General features: G+C 41.7%; 1 protein-coding gene across 2 annotated transcripts; it reads right to left on the bottom strand.

The window, feature by feature from the left end:
• Positions 1–23: 23 nt before the first annotated feature.
• Positions 24–16,266, bottom strand: rps6kb1a (ribosomal protein S6 kinase b, polypeptide 1a). 2 transcript variants are annotated; one of them, XM_031571730.2, is made up of 16 exons: positions 15,980–16,266; positions 11,428–11,471; positions 11,186–11,306; positions 10,977–11,045; positions 8,901–9,048; positions 8,585–8,642; positions 7,882–7,982; positions 7,507–7,597; positions 7,224–7,314; positions 6,773–6,880; positions 6,230–6,292; positions 5,878–5,955; positions 5,518–5,625; positions 5,070–5,182; positions 4,147–4,462; positions 24–3,934 (listed from the first exon to the last, which is right to left on the bottom strand). In XM_031571730.2, the coding sequence occupies exons 1-15, from the start codon at positions 16,049–16,051 to the stop codon at positions 4,192–4,194; spliced, it is 1,536 nt and encodes a 511-aa protein (XP_031427590.1). In that variant the 5' UTR covers positions 16,052–16,266; the 3' UTR covers positions 24–3,934; positions 4,147–4,191. The 2 variants fall into 2 exon arrangements, with proteins under 2 accessions (XP_031427590.1, XP_012691247.1); XM_012835793.3 differs by having other exon boundaries at positions 24–4,462.
• Between the last annotated feature and the right edge of the window lie 2,804 nt (positions 16,267–19,070).

Here is a 19,070-nt window from a genome sequence, read left to right as displayed (position 1 = left end):
CAGAATGAATACAACAAACAAAATAGATCAAAATGAACTTATTTTTATTCAGCAATTTACATCCATTCACTTTCAATATCAAAAGTTTCAAGGTCCAAGAGATTCATCAATTCAACGTGACCTTTCACACCAGTGTTATTGCAAGATTTTTCTTCAGATGCACTTTCACAAACAAGCCGTGTTGGCCAGTAACAACTGGCTACAGTGTCTGAACGAAATCAAATCAGAACTCGCCTAGAAGTAAATGTGTTTTTCTTCTTAACACATAAAACAAATCAGTCACTATACATCCAAGGTACGGCCAGTTCAAGGCCTTTTTCAAGCATCTTTGCTTATGCACAAAAAGGCCAAGCAGATCCATTTTCTGACTAGTTTCACTCGGGTGCTGAGCCCCAGTGGCACCTGTGCATGGTGCATTGTCATCGGGCCGCCAGTGAGGAGCGCCTTAGCCATGTAGAATTGAAGTCCATCCTTAGCCAGACACTAACGTGTGAATTAAGGGTTAATTACAGTTTAAATCTGACAACAGTTAGTCACTTCAAAAAAAATAAATTTTAAGCTCTATGAAACATGTAAAAACTATACACAAAATTAAGATTCCCATGGTGAAAAGTGAGGTTTTTGTTTCGAGTGTCATTACACCCAAAGACAGAAGGCAAAGTGATGTGAGTTTGTGTTAAGACCGATCCAAGCTCGAGCTCATCAGCTCTCGCACAGTGCAAACTACAGTAATGGAGTTCACACTCAAGTCAGTGTCCTTGGTGTCCATCCCACCAAGTGACACCCTTGCAAGCTTGGGCCATTTGCTGATATGAAGGTGTATACCCAATGGAGAACTGTTTCTGCTCGCCTAGAATCACTAGTTCATCTGCCTACTAGAAGGTACAAAACCACAGGAGGTCCTGATGTCTCGAAAGGAAAAGAAAGCAATACATTGAAAGCAGTAACAGTGATACTGATAGGTCGACAGCAACAACTGCTTGTACGTGTGTGTGTGTGTCACAAGTGTGAAGGTAACTATTTCCATCCCTCTATTATCCAGTCATTTCTGCATTATGAGCATAAACAGAGAATACACATATAATGCCAGGTCCTATACACACCATCAAAATGCAGTTCCCCATCAACTATGTTAACATGGTGGCAAGCCAAGAAGGGTTGGTCACGTCCAAACAAGGTCAGCTCTGATACAAGCATAGTGGAATGAGTGAAAAGGGTCGGAAAGCTTTGGACTTGGTGCAAACTGCAGAGAAGTACACTGCGAGATTGGATACAAAGCACGATATAAGATGACAGTGCAACACTAAACCAAAGACCATAGTCATTGTTGAAACTACAATCTTCAAGCCTACAAACACCCAAAATCAGAAACAAACTGCACTCTCACTCTGCAAGGTGCCAGGACATAGACTATATTTCAGGAGCAACCGGGAGGCTTATCTTGTTGTTCATGTGTCGTCTCTGTATGTCTTAAACCTGTCGAAGGTATTTCATTCAGGGAGGTACAAAACAAAAGCTCTGGGAGAGACGTTGCGCTAAGCTAACACTGACTCAACAAACATAGCTTGTTAGTTGCATAGTGCAGGAAATACAGCTGTTGAATGGCACTTGATTAAATAAATACCTTAAAAACATCAAACCTCATAACCTTCATAAATATAAAACAAATCCCAGGCAGTGCGAAAGAATTTCAAACCTTTGGAGTGACAGCAGTGTAGTGTTAAATTGTGTCTGTGTGTCAGCATTAACATAAGCTGCACATTTAATAAATTAACAGACTATGAATTACAGTTCAGACTGACAGCAATTCAGGAGGTTGTTCCAAGCCTAACAATGCCCTTGTTCGAATGCATGTGTTTGGTTTCACCAATGAATCCCAGTTTCATTGGGAGCTCTGTCAATTTTCGAGAAGAGCCTGTTTTCATACGCAGACTTAGAAAGTTCATAGCTCTTGTTTTATAAAAAAAAAAAAAAAAAAAGTTAAGACAGAATAAATAACTTATCTGTAGAATAATTAAAATGACTCAAATGATTCAAATAAAACATGGAGTATATTGGACAGGCCTGCTTTCAGTCTAGGCTGGACTATTCGGACAGTTGCAAAGACTCGGAACACAAAAAAGCTTGCCAATTAAATTAATTATACGTAGAAGTATGAATATGAAAGATTCAAAGTGGAAAATATCACGATGTGAAATAATAAAAGTAAATTACACTTATCATGTCTTTAAAACAACGCTTCACAATGTTAAACCCTATAAGTGGGTTGAATATCTTGGCTGAGTGTGTACACCTTTGAAGAACCAGAGCAGTTCAAAAAACACAGTAGTTAAGAAGATATACCAGGAGCAAATCTTTAGACAGTTATGTGTACACTACTTCCCACTTTACCGGATTAAGCAACATATTAGAACAGCTTCATTTAAAGAGCTGTTCCAACTCCGCTCGTGTCCAAAGGAATCCTCACTGATCCTGAGTTTCACATACGGAAACACTTTTACTACTAAAATACTAAATTACCCTCCAAAGGCCTCCATCGTAAATGGTACCCTGCATGTTCATTTCTGCCACAATGATGGAAAGTCTGGGTGCTAGTTTCCCCCGATAATGAAATGATCTCGTCTTATGGCTTCTCCCAAACTCAGTCAGTCGAAGATACAGCAGCAGTTCAGGTTAAATCGACACATACAGTAACAGACATTTAAGACAAAACATGTCTCGCAGTGACTTCAGCTTCTGCTCACGTTTTTGAACAAGCTGCCTGTGTAGAACCACAGTTGAGGGTTTCTACGAACAACTGCCTTGTTCACATGGATGTACAACATATGGTTCCAGGCTCTACGCAAGGCTCTAACTTGACACAACCGAAAAGGTCCGTCTTTTTGAGCTAGAAGAATACCGACCACCGAAAGCTATTGTTGCAGCAAATAACGAGGTCATGGAACAGAACTGTAAGAGGTAGGCTGAAACCAAGTCAAAAGTCTTGAATCCTTGAGGGCTCATAAAGGAAATGTGGGTATACAGCATTCAATATCAACAATTCATAATAAAGGGGTTTGCTTTCACTTTCACAAGCAAAACCAGAGATTCGTCGACTGAACATACACATTCAACCAGGCCAGCGGCCATCTCTCATAGTTATATTTATACATAAAATGAAGAAAGCTCTTAGTTTATCACCCAGAAATCAATCTCAAAGAGGTTGTGAGTCCCAGCGGGACTGCCTGAGGAGTCCCTAGGGAACCATGCACATTTCAATATTGTTGTCAAAGAGTTTGGGAGTCTTTTCAAGTCTTCAGTCCAAATGACCATCAAAAGTATTTAAAGCCTAGGCATACATTCTACAAAAAAAAAGAACCGAAAGCCACATAAGTAAAGCAAATTGATCGGAACCAAACCATCATCAAGAAATATTTGGAAAGCAATCAATTGGATGAAACCACACGGAACAAAGTCAAAGTGTCCAGAAACAGGAGCATTCTCTGTTTTCCTCAACAATGTCCACGGCCATGTGTACCAAAAAAAAAGAAATGTTTTCTATCTGTCAACTAAACTAACTATGATAGCCCTGACCACACAACCAAAATAAGGCAGGGATGTTAGCATTTTCCCTCTCTTTTTCTTAAAAAAAAGCCCATTTTGCTTTTAAGTGATTGATTCATGACAAAGTGATTTGAGTGTGTTTCATCCATCACTTCTCTGTCAGGGCATTCTGCCGAGCAGCACTGTGTTGCTCCGGGCCCAAGCCTCTCAGAGTATTTAAAGCACCAGTAATCAGAAGCTAGTTTTTACACGCATGCAGAACACCAGGGGGCCTTTTTCGAGCACCGTCCACCAAACCTCGCCAGCGTGTGCAAAGCGCAAAAAGGCAAAAAGGAGACCCAGAGTCTGTGGCACGCTTCTTCCGCCTGCCACACCGCCTGCATCGCGCAATCTGTGATTGGAGAAAGATCATTAAGACACCTCCTGGTGAAGCTCCTGCCTCACGGCCTCATCGTTTAAAAAAAAAAAAAAAAAAAACAACATTTGGGAGGCTGGAGGTGTCAGAGGCACACGAAGGGCCTTCTGGGTAATTTCATTCATAATCTAAAGTGTATTTAGGTTAAAAAGAAATAAATAAAAAAAAATGGTGGAAGAATAACTCGCCAGAGCGTCCAGCAGGCCGGGTGTGAGCCGCTGCTCTGCCGTGTGTCATAGATTCATGCGCAGGTGCGAGGGCCGCTTGGAAATCATGGGGTAGGCCTGCTTACGGAAGGAGCCCGCGGCCGCGCCCAGGGGCTGCCGGATGGGCAGGGGCGCCGATGCCTCGGCAGCGCTGTTGCTGTTGCTCACGTCCATCTGCTCCGCAGCAGCCACCTCCATGGGCTGGTCGCCGCCGCGGGAACGCAGGGAGGACGAGGACGCCCCGCCTGGGAGAGGGGATCCCCGCAGCCAGTGGTCCCCCCCTGCAAACTTCACAGGGCTGGGAGAGAGGAGGAGAGGAGGCACAGTGACGACACGTGATACTACACGTTGCTTTATATTTGCAAATTTTATTTCAGCTGTGCTAATGGGTCAGTTCATTAAGGTTCTGGAAGTAATACCAAGGGAAGACATAAATAAGCACATTGCCAACAATGGCCCTGTAATAACAAAGAAATACAAATAGGTGAAACTAATTTAAGTCCAGAAAAGGAAGTGAAACTAGCTTAATTATTTAAGCACTTAATATAATAAGAAAATCCAACCACACATGAAAAAGCATTGTGTGAAACTGAGCGAAACTGAGCGAAACTGAGCTCAATGGGGAAACTGCTGTGAAATGATCCATGCAGAGATAAATGTTCCTATAGGACCTCTTCATATAACAACCTGTTGAGTAGGTGTTGAGTAAATGTAAAAAAAAAAAAAAAAAAAGTTCCATTTGTGTGAAGGGTCAACAAAGTCAACCAAGCATACTTCAACAAAGGGTGAGAGTGTCGTGTTTAAACCACTCTCCAGTCTGCTCTTACGGTCAGTGTTGTTCTAGTCTGACAGTGGCCAGCTGTGAGGCCCTTTCCCTGAAAAGCTACGAGAAGGAAAACAATTACCTCACTGGTGTCCGTGGGCTTTCCAGAAACTTCCGTGGGGAGCGGACTTTTGGCTCGAAGCAGAACTTCTCCTTAATGTTCTCAAGTACGGATGGGGCCACATACGTAAAGCCCTGTTGAGACAGACAAAAAAAAAGGGGGGGGGGGGGGTATTCAGACAAGCCTGTGGTTGGAACTGCCGAGCAAATCCACACGGAAAACAAAAAAACAAATTGAAGCACGATGGAGGATGAGCAATGAGACTAATGTGAAAACAAAATCACTGTATTTGCCGGAACAAAGTTTCCATTTAAATAAAGAGGGAAAAAACAAGAACACGCACACACACTCACAACACAGATGAAACACATTAACCATTTCTCGTAAGAATGAAAGACATACAAAAAAAAAAAAGACTCTAAATCCATCTGGCCTTCAAAAACAAACTTGAAAATCAAGAGCAGCTTACCAGAAAGACCTGGTTGGCACTTTCGCTGAGAGTGGAGTCATCGGGGCTATCCACTGGGGTCTGGCTGGTGAACTTGGAGTCAAACTGACTGACGTCATCTGCCGATTGCTGTCAACATCAGAGGGAAGTACACGGTCAACTACTGAAACAAGTGATTACACGAGAGCTCAGGGTTGTAACCAGTAGGTCTACAGTAAATCGGTTTTCTATTCGTCACTACAACTCCTTGGCCAGAAAAAATAAACTGATCTGCACACTGCAAGGAAATGGTCAACGGTATCTGAGCAGTGATGTGAATTATTTGGCATCGTCTTGATCCTCTAATAGGCACTGTCTTCACCCTGTAATGCATATGCTTACCAGAAAAGGCTTGAATGGAGGTTCAACTTTGCGGGCGAGAAGATCATCCCAATTAGTTTGCCTGAAGAAAGGGTGGGCCTGAACATGTAGTAAAAAGAGAGAATTAAGATTAAGAAATGAACACGTAAACAACCACAGAACTGAATCAAACACATAGTTACGTTACAGCGCAGTGGCGTGCACCAGAGAGCTGGCCTTAGACACTACAGAAACATGAGCACACTGATGGAGGCTGCAGTGCGCTGTTCAAAGACAGGTTTGCATCTCCAGAGTATGTCCTGGCTCTGGCCTGCAGAGAGCGTGGTTCCTGTAGAAATGGTTGTGATGTGTATGTGTTTATGTGTGTGTTTACCTGCACATCTGATGCATCGCCTGGCCCGTTACCCAACCGCAGGGACGCATTTCTTTTTAGCAGCTGGGGGGGGGAGAACAACAGTTACTGGCAGCACAGTCATCTGCTAACTCAGGATCCAGCTGTGAGAGTACTGGAAGACTCAGGATCAGGATATGTTGCAATACGCAATTAGTCAGCATACATCCAGAATAACAGCAATAGTTACAGTCTATCTAACGTCTGCATGTTCCCTAAAACTATTCAAATTGTCTTATTGTTATTCTCCACTATTTTGGTTCCCCATTAACAAAGCCCAGTCTGAGGTTTTTAAGCGCGCACACATTGCTGAATGCACAGCTAAAGGACCGTGAGGAGCAATTTGCTGAACTTGACAAAAAGTGCATTGGATCAGAATCGCAGACTGTATGTTTAAGAGGATCGATCTGTTTGGTTTTAACTTTCACACTCTGGTGCATACTTCTTTGCAATACTATTACATAATGTCTAGTGTAATCAATTAAATTCTAACATGCCTACACAATAGCTTTTGGCTTAGTTCACCTTTTTCAGAAGATCCCTAGCCTCGTGTGTGAGGTAAGGTGGAAGGTTGAGTTTGCACTTCAAAATCTTGTCAATGGTCTTCTTCCGGTTCTCACCAGTGAACGGCGGCTAGACGGACACAAATGAGAGTCCCATTAACTTTTCCTCTTTCTGAAATGTGCGCTTTTTTAAATAAAGACGACCCTCTGTAACAACAATGTTATCCTAAAGGCAACAGGTTAAAGTAGCAGTAATGAGTTTTGATCATTTGGAGCATTCATTTGATGATGATACCCGTAGTAGTTACTTATAAAAACATGCTTCAAATAGTGGGAAGTTGTTGCATAGGACTCTTTTAACACATACTCATGTGCACTCTATGAATCTTGCTTGTCTGCACCTTTTAATATCAAGAAACGACCACCACATTAGTCCTAGTCAAAACACAACAAGCTTGGCTCTGACTACTTACAGCCCCCGTCAGCATGTCATACATCAGAGCTCCCAGACTCCACCAGTCCACTGCCCTGTTGTGGCCACTCCGCATCAGGATCTCTGGAGCCCTGCAACAGCCAATTAGCAACGTTTAACGCACGCACCGCTGCCAGGAAATATGGACATCCAAATCTGCCACAATAGCTTTTATGAATTGAATCTTTTAGAGGCTCAGCAGGGTTTCAGTGTTGGTAAATAAAAGAACATTTGCCATCAAGGCCATGGCATTCCTATGTGAAAGAAGATCGTTGCATGCTTACATGTATTCTATAGTTCCACAGAATGTGTGAGTAACGGTGCCGTCGTGGATGGACTCTTTGCAAAGCCCAAAGTCTGTCAGCTTCACGTGACCTGGAGAGAGGCATCACAGGACACACAGTTTCTACCCAAGACTGTTGACTGCTGTCGTAACATCGCAGAACTCCATAAAAGCTCAAATTGGCCATCTACACATCCACTTTAGTAACTGAGCAATTACCATGGAAGGCATGGGTTAACTGAACAAAAATGGAGAAAATAGAAAAGTACATATACAACCTCTCGGATAAGAGAAAAACAGACTCCAGTAGTACATGGTGTTGTATTGTTTCAACTTCCTTTGTCATCAGTAGGAGCGGGAAGACCTTCTTGCTTACCCTTGTCATTGAGCATGATGTTCTCTGGTTTAAGGTCACGGTAGATGATGCCCTTCTGATGCAAGTGTCCCAGTGCCATAGAAATCTCCGCCAGGTAGAAGCTAATAGTGACGGAGCAGATAAACACTCGCATCAGTCTCCAGTTATGCACGTCATGTTTTCATTTAGTCTACTTTGAGACCTTAAACGTTCACTGCATTCCTGAAGCCAGTGCTTCTGGCTAAAAGTGCACTACGACAAGAAACACTGTACATCAACTTATTTCAAATCAATCCAAGAAAGACAATGTGCTACTTCATTTAGAACAAAATATCAAATGTGGGGTTTATTTCTGGTTAAGGGATAAACTAATTCCGGTATGCGCTAGGCAGCACATTTACACCCCCAAACCCAAACCCTACTCTGCCGACTGTGACTGGCTCTAAGCCATGGAGGGTTACATAGTTGTGAGTTCTTTGTGTGTGTTACAACACTGGTGAGAACAAAGACCTGCATATGCAGCATTAGTTAGGGACTTCCAGAGAATATCCCCCCACACACACACACACATTGCGTGTGTGTACAAAACAAGAGCGTGAGGACTCGGGTCTAAAAGGGCCTGCAGTGCATTCTGCCCTTCTCCTCTTTGTGTGTGTGTGTGTGTGTGTGTGTGTGTGTGTGTGTGTGTGTGTGTGTGTGTGTGAGCCATCTCCTCCTAGCTCACCATGCCGTGTCCTCCATGAAGATGCCCTCTCTCTCCAGCTGCATGAAGAGCTCTCCACCTGCATTTAGAAAAACGCACATTAACAACTGATAGACACTTTATCCTGTTAATAAACCTGAGAAAAATGATACCCTATTAATGAGTGTAACAGTAGCTCTTCTGACAAAATCAAGCAAATGGCAAAGCGTCTTATCGCCATCTCTGAAAAGAATAACGCGCTGTGTGTATGTGTTTGTTTTTTTTGGCATCAGTTTTGTTTGTTGGGCTACAAGACACTTCTATCACAAAACCATCTGGGCGTGCCCTGCTTGCTCACCGCTGAGGTACTCCAGGATAAGGTACAGCTTCCCCCCGGTCTGGAAGGCATAAATCAGGTCCACAATGAACGGGTGCTTGACCTCCTCCAGGATGTTCCTCTCAGCCTTGGTGTGAGCTGTGTCCTTAGCATTCCGAACAATCATTGCCTACCATGAGAGAAAAATAAAACAAAGAATGGATGATGTTCACATCAACTTCTAATTATGGACTCATTGGTAGAAGGGGGTCCTAAAGTGAGATCAGATCAAAGGCCACTTATGATTTACAGTACATATAGCTCGACTTACAATCCAGTAGAGCTGCATTATCATGGCTACGATCTTTTCAGAAGTGATTTGTTTGCTTGGCACACATGGGCATGCAGGGAACCCGGTCACTTGGAGGCCCTGCAGGAGGTGAGCTTCTCTGAGGATGCTTACGACGGACCTCACAGGGGAGCCTAACGCAGCATGACCCATGGGCCTCGACTGCACAGCAGATCCTGTGGCTCAACCAGTAGAACAAGGTGCTAACAACACCAAGATCATGGGTGCGATTCCAAATCACACACATAGGCTACTGATGAAAATCTATAATGTATGTGCTATACGTTGCTTTGAATGAAAGCCAAATGCTAAATGAATAAATGTAGATGTAACAGACAAGCACAAGTATCCAACAGCAAACAATGCCACCACAGGGCTACTTATTTTGAGAGGAGGAGACTACGGAAAAGCATGTTTGGTTTATGACATCTCTTTCCTACTAGGCAGTGAAAACGCCCTAACATTCTCACACGGTAGCATTACTGCTTTAATTACAGCCTTCATCTTGAAAGTAACAGACACGTGCCAAGGTACAGTAATCTAAATCTGGAATCTGAAAAATTCGAAGCATTCTAACGGACGAAAACAACACTGTTACTGGTTGTGGATAATTGAGCCACCTTTGTACCACAAGTATGCACACACATACAGTGACACCCACACCTGTATGCCCACACCTACAGTGGTGCCCACACCTGTATGCACACACATACAGTGGCGCCCACACCCCAGAAGTGGCACGACGCAGGCCGGTAGTTTTGTTTTGATTAATAATGTTGAGGGCAGTGAAAATGCTAATCGTGAAATTAAACGGCAAATAGCAATGATATGTTTAAAATATAAAAATAGAAAGCAATGTGGTTTTAACTTTAACGCAAAAAAAATAAAGCAGGCAGTGGAGCCTTTAACTTAGCAGTTAAAAAAAAAAACTTGACTTGGTGCAGACTCAAACGCTGGGCTGGAGCTGGCGTAACACAACGATGCAGCAGGAAACTGGTTCCGATCTGTGAGAATGCGGACATGTACCCAAACATTCACAATATGATTGAAGTTCTACTGACGACGCCCGTCTCGCCTGCTTCGGTGGTCATTCAGCTGCTTGAGACGTATAAAGACTCAACTGAGGAACAGTAAAACAGAGGCATTTGAACTAATAACAGGATTGGCTCTAATATTCATAGACTTTGACATCGATACGTATATAGTTTTGAAGGAGTTTGAAGCAACAGGGACCAGGAGAGTCGATCTTTCACTGTAAGGTAGGGATCTACCTCAGTAGATCTACATCAGTAGATGGTTTCTCTACGTTTACCCGAAATTAGCTGCTGCCGCTTAGGTTGTGCGTGGCACACTCTATGGTGGCACAACTTTCTTGAGTGTGTGTACCATGAACTAGAGTCCGGAGCGCCCCTGCATACACACGCATACCTGTAGCATTTAAACCATCACATCAAAATCAATGAGACTTGAAATATCCAAGAAATGCAAGAAGATGGATTTCCACAGTCTGACAGTGTGAGGGTTTCGGAGGTCTCTTGAACTGCCACACTAAACCACACCCAGCGCACAAATAGGCAAACCCAAGGTCATCCCTGTGAATCATTTCAACGATCTTCATAGCCACTCAGGCTTTTGAACATGTAAGTATGGCTTGTCTAAAGGCAGCTTAAGTAGCAACCGGCAGTTGTCTGATACGAGGGACACAGAAGAAGGGGCGTAGCGGCTGAACAACTGGCTGACAACACAGACAGTGATAACAGTTCAGTTACCTTCTTAAGGACCTTCATGGCAAAGATTTTTCCTGTAGCAGCTCCAGACACCTTTCTGACTTGAAAAACCTGAAATAAAACAAATAACTTTGGTTGGTGGAAACTGCGCAAATCTCTAAAACTGAAACAAAAATGTTCTATTTAGCCAGGTACATGTAAAGAACAGAAGAGGGAGCGCATAATGGAGTAAGATAAATACAATTCCATACCTTTCCATAGCCCCCTTTCCCCAACACACGCAGCAGCTCAAAGCACTCGGGCCGAATCTGCTCGGTGCCTTTGTTGACGCTGTCCTCAGAGATCTCAATTTTTTCACAGTCATCCATGTCGCTAGAAGACAAAACAAATACCCCACAATGGAATTCTGAGTCGAATAAACGGGAACACAAAATAGTACTCAAAACTCAAAACATGATCCTGCATAAAGGTCAATGCCAAAAGAAATACTCACAATTCAAAGCTGCTGGACTGCTCCATACTCTCACTGAGCTGAGTCTAAAAAGAGGAAATCAAATGTGTAAATGTTGGCCTAACTTGAACATGAAAAAGATACATTTAAAAAAATGTTTTATTTTTATTTTTATAGACCACATTTCAAATGTCTTTCTATTTATCATATAAAAGACCAATATGTAATAAATTGTTAAATAATAATAAATTGTATAAGTAAATTGTTTTTTTCAGCTACCATAAAACTTATTGAAGGCATTCACAAGCTTCAACCAGCTACACGTGACTTTCCAATTACTATCCACATACTCAGGTCCTGTATCCAAGCCTTAAGGGACCAATATGTAATAAATGTACTGTACTAAATCAAAAAATGAACATGATATGTCATCAGAGACTAAGGAATCATAATAAACTGAAATACTGGCTTCTCCGCCAACAATGCTACAGCCAGGATATTCTCCTTTTAAAATGTATGTTCCGGAGCGGAACATCTGTTTGTATTTTGGCCTGTGTGATTCCGCCCATTTGTCCAGTACCATTTTGACACCCTTGGTTGCCAGATAAGAACGCGAACACGTCATGCGACCGCCATGGAAATAAGCAAACGAACTGGACCAGCAGAGATGTTTAATTCCACCCAACCAAAAAAGCAGCAGCATCCTTCTAAAAAAGCTGCATGACCAGAGACGTAGTAAAAAGTGTGTACATTTATGTCGAGTTGGCTCATTTTCTCCTGAACAGGTAAGCAATGAGCTTCAGCTAAGGTTAGCTAACCTCAACTTATTTATCACAGCTTCTTGTAGGGTTGGGGATTTTAAGTCATTTCAATATTGCAGTACTCGCATTCATACCCTGTTGTACGGGTGGAGCTGGGTTATCAAAGCAGCAAGCATTTGACACACACTTCCGATGAAGTCATCCCAAGTAGAGCTGGCTAGCACAGTAATGCAAACACATGCTAATGTACTCCTATCAGCCACACAGAAGGAGCGACTGTTTCCTACCTCGGCAACATACATAGCCAGCCATGCATCTCGCTAACACTAACAGAGTATAAAAATCCATATGAGCTGGTTTATAATTTGCAAACAATAGCAACACTGCAAACGTATACATTAGCTGATTAACTGACTCTAGGTTTCCATTCAGGCGTATTATCGGCAGGCGGTATTCCGCCTAGGGGGCATTGTCAGAAAAATCAAGTTTCTCTGTTAAGTAGCAAGTTCGGTTGCAGTGCAGCGCTAATATAGCAGATTAGCTTGTGAAGTCATGGAAATATGATAGATGCGGCTGTCACTCATGCTCTGATTCATTTACTTATCCATTCAATGTATTCCTTTATTCGTTTGTTTTCTCTGATTCCTTTATTCGTTTGTTTTCTCTGATTCATTTATATCAGCCAGTTAAATCACGATATCACACATACCAGAGGCAAAACGCACCGATGAGGCTACAGGTTACAAACCAGCTAGCTTCTACATTGATCTTCAATTAAAGTGTTAGCAGCAAGCTAACAATAATGGTCGAAAGCTTCAGTTAAGACCTACAATATTCTGTTTGCCCTGACAGTGTTTGTGTAGTATATAAACAACAAACCGAGTCGATGTAGACATATAAAAGTCGTGTAAACACCTGTATTCAACTTTATTCACATAAAATATTTCCCAGTAACAGAATCCCGAGACTCCGCCATCTTGCTTTGATTTTTTTGATTACTCCCGCCCATCTGCACAACTTCAGCTGCCAATTCTCACACACGCCAAACTGATTGGTTACCGCGTGGTCTGCATTTGCATAAAGTTAAAGAATCATCAACTTTGGAAGGGAGGCGGAGGCGGTTCGTTGCTCGACAGACGGGCTATCGTCTCCATTCATTCCCAATGAGAGCGGGACGATTAACGCCCCAATGGAAACGAAGCATTAGTGTAAGACTTGTTGTCGCTTGCCATTGTCAAAGTTTAATGTTAAGCACGTCTTGCGCTTGTTCGTGTAGGTTCAGTGTCCTCAACCAGGCAACCCACGAGTCTGGGGAGGGGAGAGACAACGCTCTCCAATATTTTCAATTTGGAATGCAGTACCGATATTAAACACTTGGTTTCCAGGAAACATATTGCTCTTTTAAAAGGTACAGTGTGTAGGATTTAGGGGGATCTTGGAATATAGTATTCATCATTATGTTTTCATGGGTGTAACTACGAATCGTTGTGTTTCGTTAGTTTAGAATAAGCCCTTCACATCTACATAAGAGAAAGTTATTTTCAAAAGAGGCCACCATGTTGCACTGCCATGTCTCTAGAGAGGGCCTATCGTGTTTAAATAAATATTTAACAAAAGAAAACGCAAGTGAGCGTGAACCTCATTATCAAAAAAGCAAAACATGTATAAAAAAAAAAAATTTTAAAAAGAAAGAAATCGGGATAGGTGACAGCAAAAAACGAGGCAAAACATTGGTGTGGGCTTTCCCAGATGGAAATCGCTGAAGGAACAAATGTTTTCAGAGTGACGCCTAAGTTGCCTGTTTTCTGCTGGACGTGTAATTAAGCCTGCCAATCTAAATTAAATTTGTTGTTTGATAGCTTCAGCTAGAAACATGGCCATAGTTACCAACACAACTAAACTTTTTTGCCCCCCATGTCAATTTTGAAATCGAATTGCTACCAGGATTGTAATTTTACATTTAACCCCCAAAACTTGAATTAATCTTTATTATGTTAACCCAAAAGACCCGGTGACGTTACCGAGATCAGCCCACCGCTGATAAAATGAATTTCAATAAAAGTGAATATTAAAAAGCTTTGGACCTCATACCAGCCTCACAACTTCACAATTTACCCTCCATGGAAGCCATGGCCTTTAGTTTTACAGACTAAATAACTAAATACAATTTCTAAATACCTATTTAAAAGTAACCTTATCACTTGACATATTATGGCTACTCAATGTGGCTGTAAACAATGACAACATTTTGGATGTATGTACTGACACCTGACAGACACCTTACATTCTTCCACACACTTGGAAAGAAAGGGGTGAGGGAGGGGTATTCAGTTGTTTGCAATCTACAATCTCACTGCTAGATGCCACTAAATCCTACACACTGCACCTTTAAGTCCAAACCAATGATTTCAGTCATGGAACTAGAAACTGGAAACATTAGCCAGAATTATTCCCAATCCCTCAATAATTGCTACTAGTCTGCGTTGCAGGTCTTCAGGTTGCCAAAGAGAACATATATTAGTGCCTGCGCGTAAATGAGTCAATGAGATGTGTACGGATGGAATTGTGATCGGTGAACGTATGCAGATCAACGCTATTAGTCTGTATCAGTATTTAGGGCCAATCGCTAGGAAACCCTGTCCAAATAATATTTCTGTCTACACATCAACACAGTCATCAGCATTCACTGAAGTGCCCCCAATCCTTATTCAATGGAGATGGTCAACACACTCCATGTCAAACAGCTTAATAAACCAACTCTAAGCAATTTCGGCTTAATTGATTCACTATACCGCTCACAGAAACATAACGTTAACTACCTCGTGCACACTTGTTAGGCTATTTGGCTAGTCTGCTAGAAAACTAAAGGGCATCTCTAAACGGCCAAGAAGTACAGTGACTTCATTTCTAAAGCCCAAACCATGCTGAAAATACTTTAAAATGCAATCATTTTGGACGATTAGCTACCTTTAGCTAGTGTACCGTTATCAGCCCCGTGTAACAAACTGGTAAAGCACAGCCGGTGGTTCGCTAACGTTCAGCAAAACAATCTAATTGGATTTGTCGTGATTTTACGTTGTTTGCTTAATGCAATTTTTTTTTATTTGCTCACTGCAACGGGCGTTGTTAGTGGTTTTTCTTGTACTGTTAATTTGCGTCTATGTAACATAGAACGGTATGAAGCATGATCACTGGTAAGTGTCGCTAGCAAATGTTAGCTAACGAACTTAATGCGCATCGCTATCTAGGAACAGCAACACACAAGACTACCAATATCCATCGTAGCTAGCTAATGCAGCTAATCAAACCGTAAAGTTAGTGTTTGGAGAAAGACTAACACGGCGCAGCAAAGATAGTTACAGTTACTATTCTCTGTAGCAAAATGTTTAAAAGTAGTAGAGTCGTATGACAATGTTTTTTTTTATTATCCCGAATTACTTAAAACGAATAATACAACACATACGTTATCGCTATGTAACGTTATGGCTACTTGGTGTGTGTATGAGTTAGGGGCTAGCTTCCTAGCTAGCTACTCAACTCTAACGGTGTCGTTGAGTCAGTGCTAGCTAATGTTAGGCTCTTTAAAATGACTGTGACACCGTGCTATGATGATGCATGATACCCTGAACTTCCCTGTTTGAAGTTAGCGCGGTGTTCCAAGTTTGCAAAAACTTCCATTTTTACTTGGCATGAGGTTTGTCATTTACACTCTCGACACTGTAATCGTTCGCTAGTTAGCTATGTAGCCAGCGTTAGCCATGACAGAATGTGTTGCTGCTTTCAGGCCCGCGCCTGTTCCAAGTCTGAGCAGTGCATCTGACCATTTTCCTTACCCCATCCTCAAGCTCATCGTCAGACACATTTTCCTCCGGTTGGTCCAGATCAATATCAAACACGCCTGCCATAGCTTCAGACTCTGGTTGTTTTCTCTAGCGAAAGGTGCTTGTTCCCCGCCTCATGAAAATACACACACTAGCGCCATAACCGGCTACTACTAACGTTATGCCCCATGCGCACAGGACTCCGTAGCAGTAGCAGTAGCAGTCAAACAAAATTCCTGAGAGGGAAAAACAAAGCAACTCTTGACGCGCGGTTCTTGCGCAGACGCATCATTTCTGCATTTGATCCAATGCAACATTTGATGCATCGGCAGTTAAATATGTATCAAAGCTTCTGCTTCTGCAATCAGGATTTGTCTGTTTTATGAGCTTGTGCAAACCTCATGTTAATCTTTGCGCAAATTTAGGTGTGAACCTAAGATACCTACATTAAAAGCACAATAAGTCACTTGGACTTCGCTGGCGCCATAGATGACTCATTAGATGACCATAGATGACAAAAAATGTTTTAGTTCTCTATCCAAGTTTGCTAAATAATTTTTTTTTTTTTAAACTATAAATGCTGTTAGTTTGGAACCAGGGCTATGGGATTTGATACATAGTCACAACATCCTCTCATGAAATTCGCCATGTTACGAATTTACTATGTAGTTAAAGCTGTCAATCATATAATTAGTCTTTTTTTCATATTTTACTGATGAATATGTGCACACAAAAATATTCATAAATAAAGAGACATAACGTTCCCTGGCTTCCCTGTTCTATGTGACCTCATTTTTAATCCCTACACCACAGGTACAGTTGTGACATAGGACCACCATTTGTTTTTTGATGAAAAGTTTTATGCCAAAGTTATAACTTCCTCTGGTTCTCTTTATTCACCATCACACACACACCCCACCCTCATTTTTAATTGTCATGGGTTCTTCTGATTATTGAGTTGGCCTACTAGCTAGTGCTTTGTTAACATGCTATAATTAATTGTTATTTTTCTGAATGGGAGACAAAGTATTGGATGAAGAACAAGTATTGTGCTTCATTAGGATTTGTGTGTTGAATTGAACTTTACAACATTAAAAAAAATCTGCGGCTTACATTAGTTTTGCAAATCTGCTATTTATGTTTCGACAAACAGTTCTTTTGGGCAACTGATGTAATCAGTTGGGGTGTCAAATAATTTTTGGTGCAGTTTAGCAGCTGAGTAATACTCCACTTCTAAATGTATGCAGGGGCATGCTATACTGATGGACAAAAACAATGATATATATATTTATCGCTGACCCATATATGGACATAGGCCTAACGCAGGGCAAGGTTTACCTTGCTATCTTTGTTACAGCAGCAGTAAGGAGTTTTAGTGTAAAACTGGCAAGCTGACTACCTAAAAGGTATTAAACCTGGCAAACACCAACAACACCAATGAAAGTTGCTAGCATGATAATTAGTCTTTCGTTGAATGGTGATGTGCTGTGAAAGTTTTCCACATTTTTTGAGGCGTGGTCCTCCCCATATCACATCTAGTGCATAGCCTGGGAACAGGTGTGTTCATCTGTCCATATACCATCAAAATGAAGATCCCCAAACTATCTGTCCATGAAAAACATACCACCATAAAGTGGTAAATCGATGCATGCTGGTGCCAACCTTCAGGGGGACATTACTTAATGTAATTGTAGTTGCCTTTTATTAACAGTAGATGGCAGGTTATCACCAGGAAACTCGACATGTCATGACTATCTTTGCAGCTGAGTCAAATTGCTTAAAACCTGCGACACTCATTTCACAGTTCTCTTTAACAGTTTCACCCTAGAATTGTTTGGGTTTTTTAAGACTAGGCAATGGACACCTGTGAAGTAACACTGATTGCACTTCACATAAAGGCATGTGTTTTAATGACGTAGGCCTACGACTTATAGGCTAACACGCAATGTGCAAGGGGAAACGAGTAGCCTACGCGCGATGGTATGAGCAACAATGAAAGGTCAATTTATGTCAGTGCGTGGTTAGCCTGTATTGCTACTAGTGCCAGTGGTCATATTGTCTTGTCCAGGACCGATCTAGGCTACTAAGCATACCGTTCGCTCCATTTCTCACTTCGTAAAACCACATAACAATGGGGACATTGTGTCTCGGGCACGCTTTCATAGAGTAAGAACGCGTTTACATGCAAATGACAGAAAAGGGGGACTTCCCGAATACTCTGAAACTTTCACATTGTGTCCGACAGAGGAGAGAACAATTCGTTTTTTCCTATGACGTTTAACCCTATAATAGGCTTAACCTTCTACCTCAGCAGAAAAGCTTTCAGGCATCTGTGTGAGAAAGGTTCATTTTTATCCATGCCTTGGATACAGTGTGTCCAAGTGACAGTCGTCATTTTGTACGCTGCGGATTAGCATGTTTGCAAATTCCGATAAAAAAATAAATACAAAAATCCCTATGAGAGAATGAATGAGGTTTAGAAAAACGACAAAATAACTAAGGTAGTAGCTAGGTAAATTCACTTTTTGACAGACCTTGCAATCGATTCTGTTCAATAAGATGTATGTGTATGTCGTCTTCATATACTTAAGACCCATTTTATCTTTAAAATATGTCTGTTGCTATAACTCTGCGAAAAATAACGGACTAATGTTATAGAGTGGAAGTCAACCGGAAGTTTGTAGTTTTTAGTGTTAGCATTTTAACACATCTTGGTTCCAAAGAAAAAAGTCCTAATAGAATGAATGGGTTTTGGCAAACTAGGCGAAAATAAGGTGAGGGCGAAACAACGCCAGTAGAAAACCTTGGCAAACCTGGTAAAGATGTAGATATCAGTCATTCGATTGTAGCTAACTGTTGTCTTGTCTCATAAAAAATAAGATGTTGCTACCAATATGCTAAAGCAGAAAAAAAGACGAACTACATTGTGTCGCTTGCCTCAAGAAGCATATGGGACTTTAGAGTGGTATCCATGGTTATAGACAACTCATTACTCACCCAGTATATGGCAAAGGGAGTTATACTTATGAAATTACTACAACTGGTAGACTCGTCTGCTGTGGCTGACCTGATGCGATTTGCTCTGTAGGCCTATGCTATGTGT

Source organism: Clupea harengus, chromosome 8 (genome assembly GCF_900700415.2).
Source record: "Clupea harengus chromosome 8, Ch_v2.0.2, whole genome shotgun sequence".
Classification (NCBI taxonomy): domain Eukaryota; kingdom Metazoa; phylum Chordata; class Actinopteri; order Clupeiformes; family Clupeidae; genus Clupea; species Clupea harengus.
This window is presented reverse-complemented; position numbering and strand designations above follow the sequence as displayed.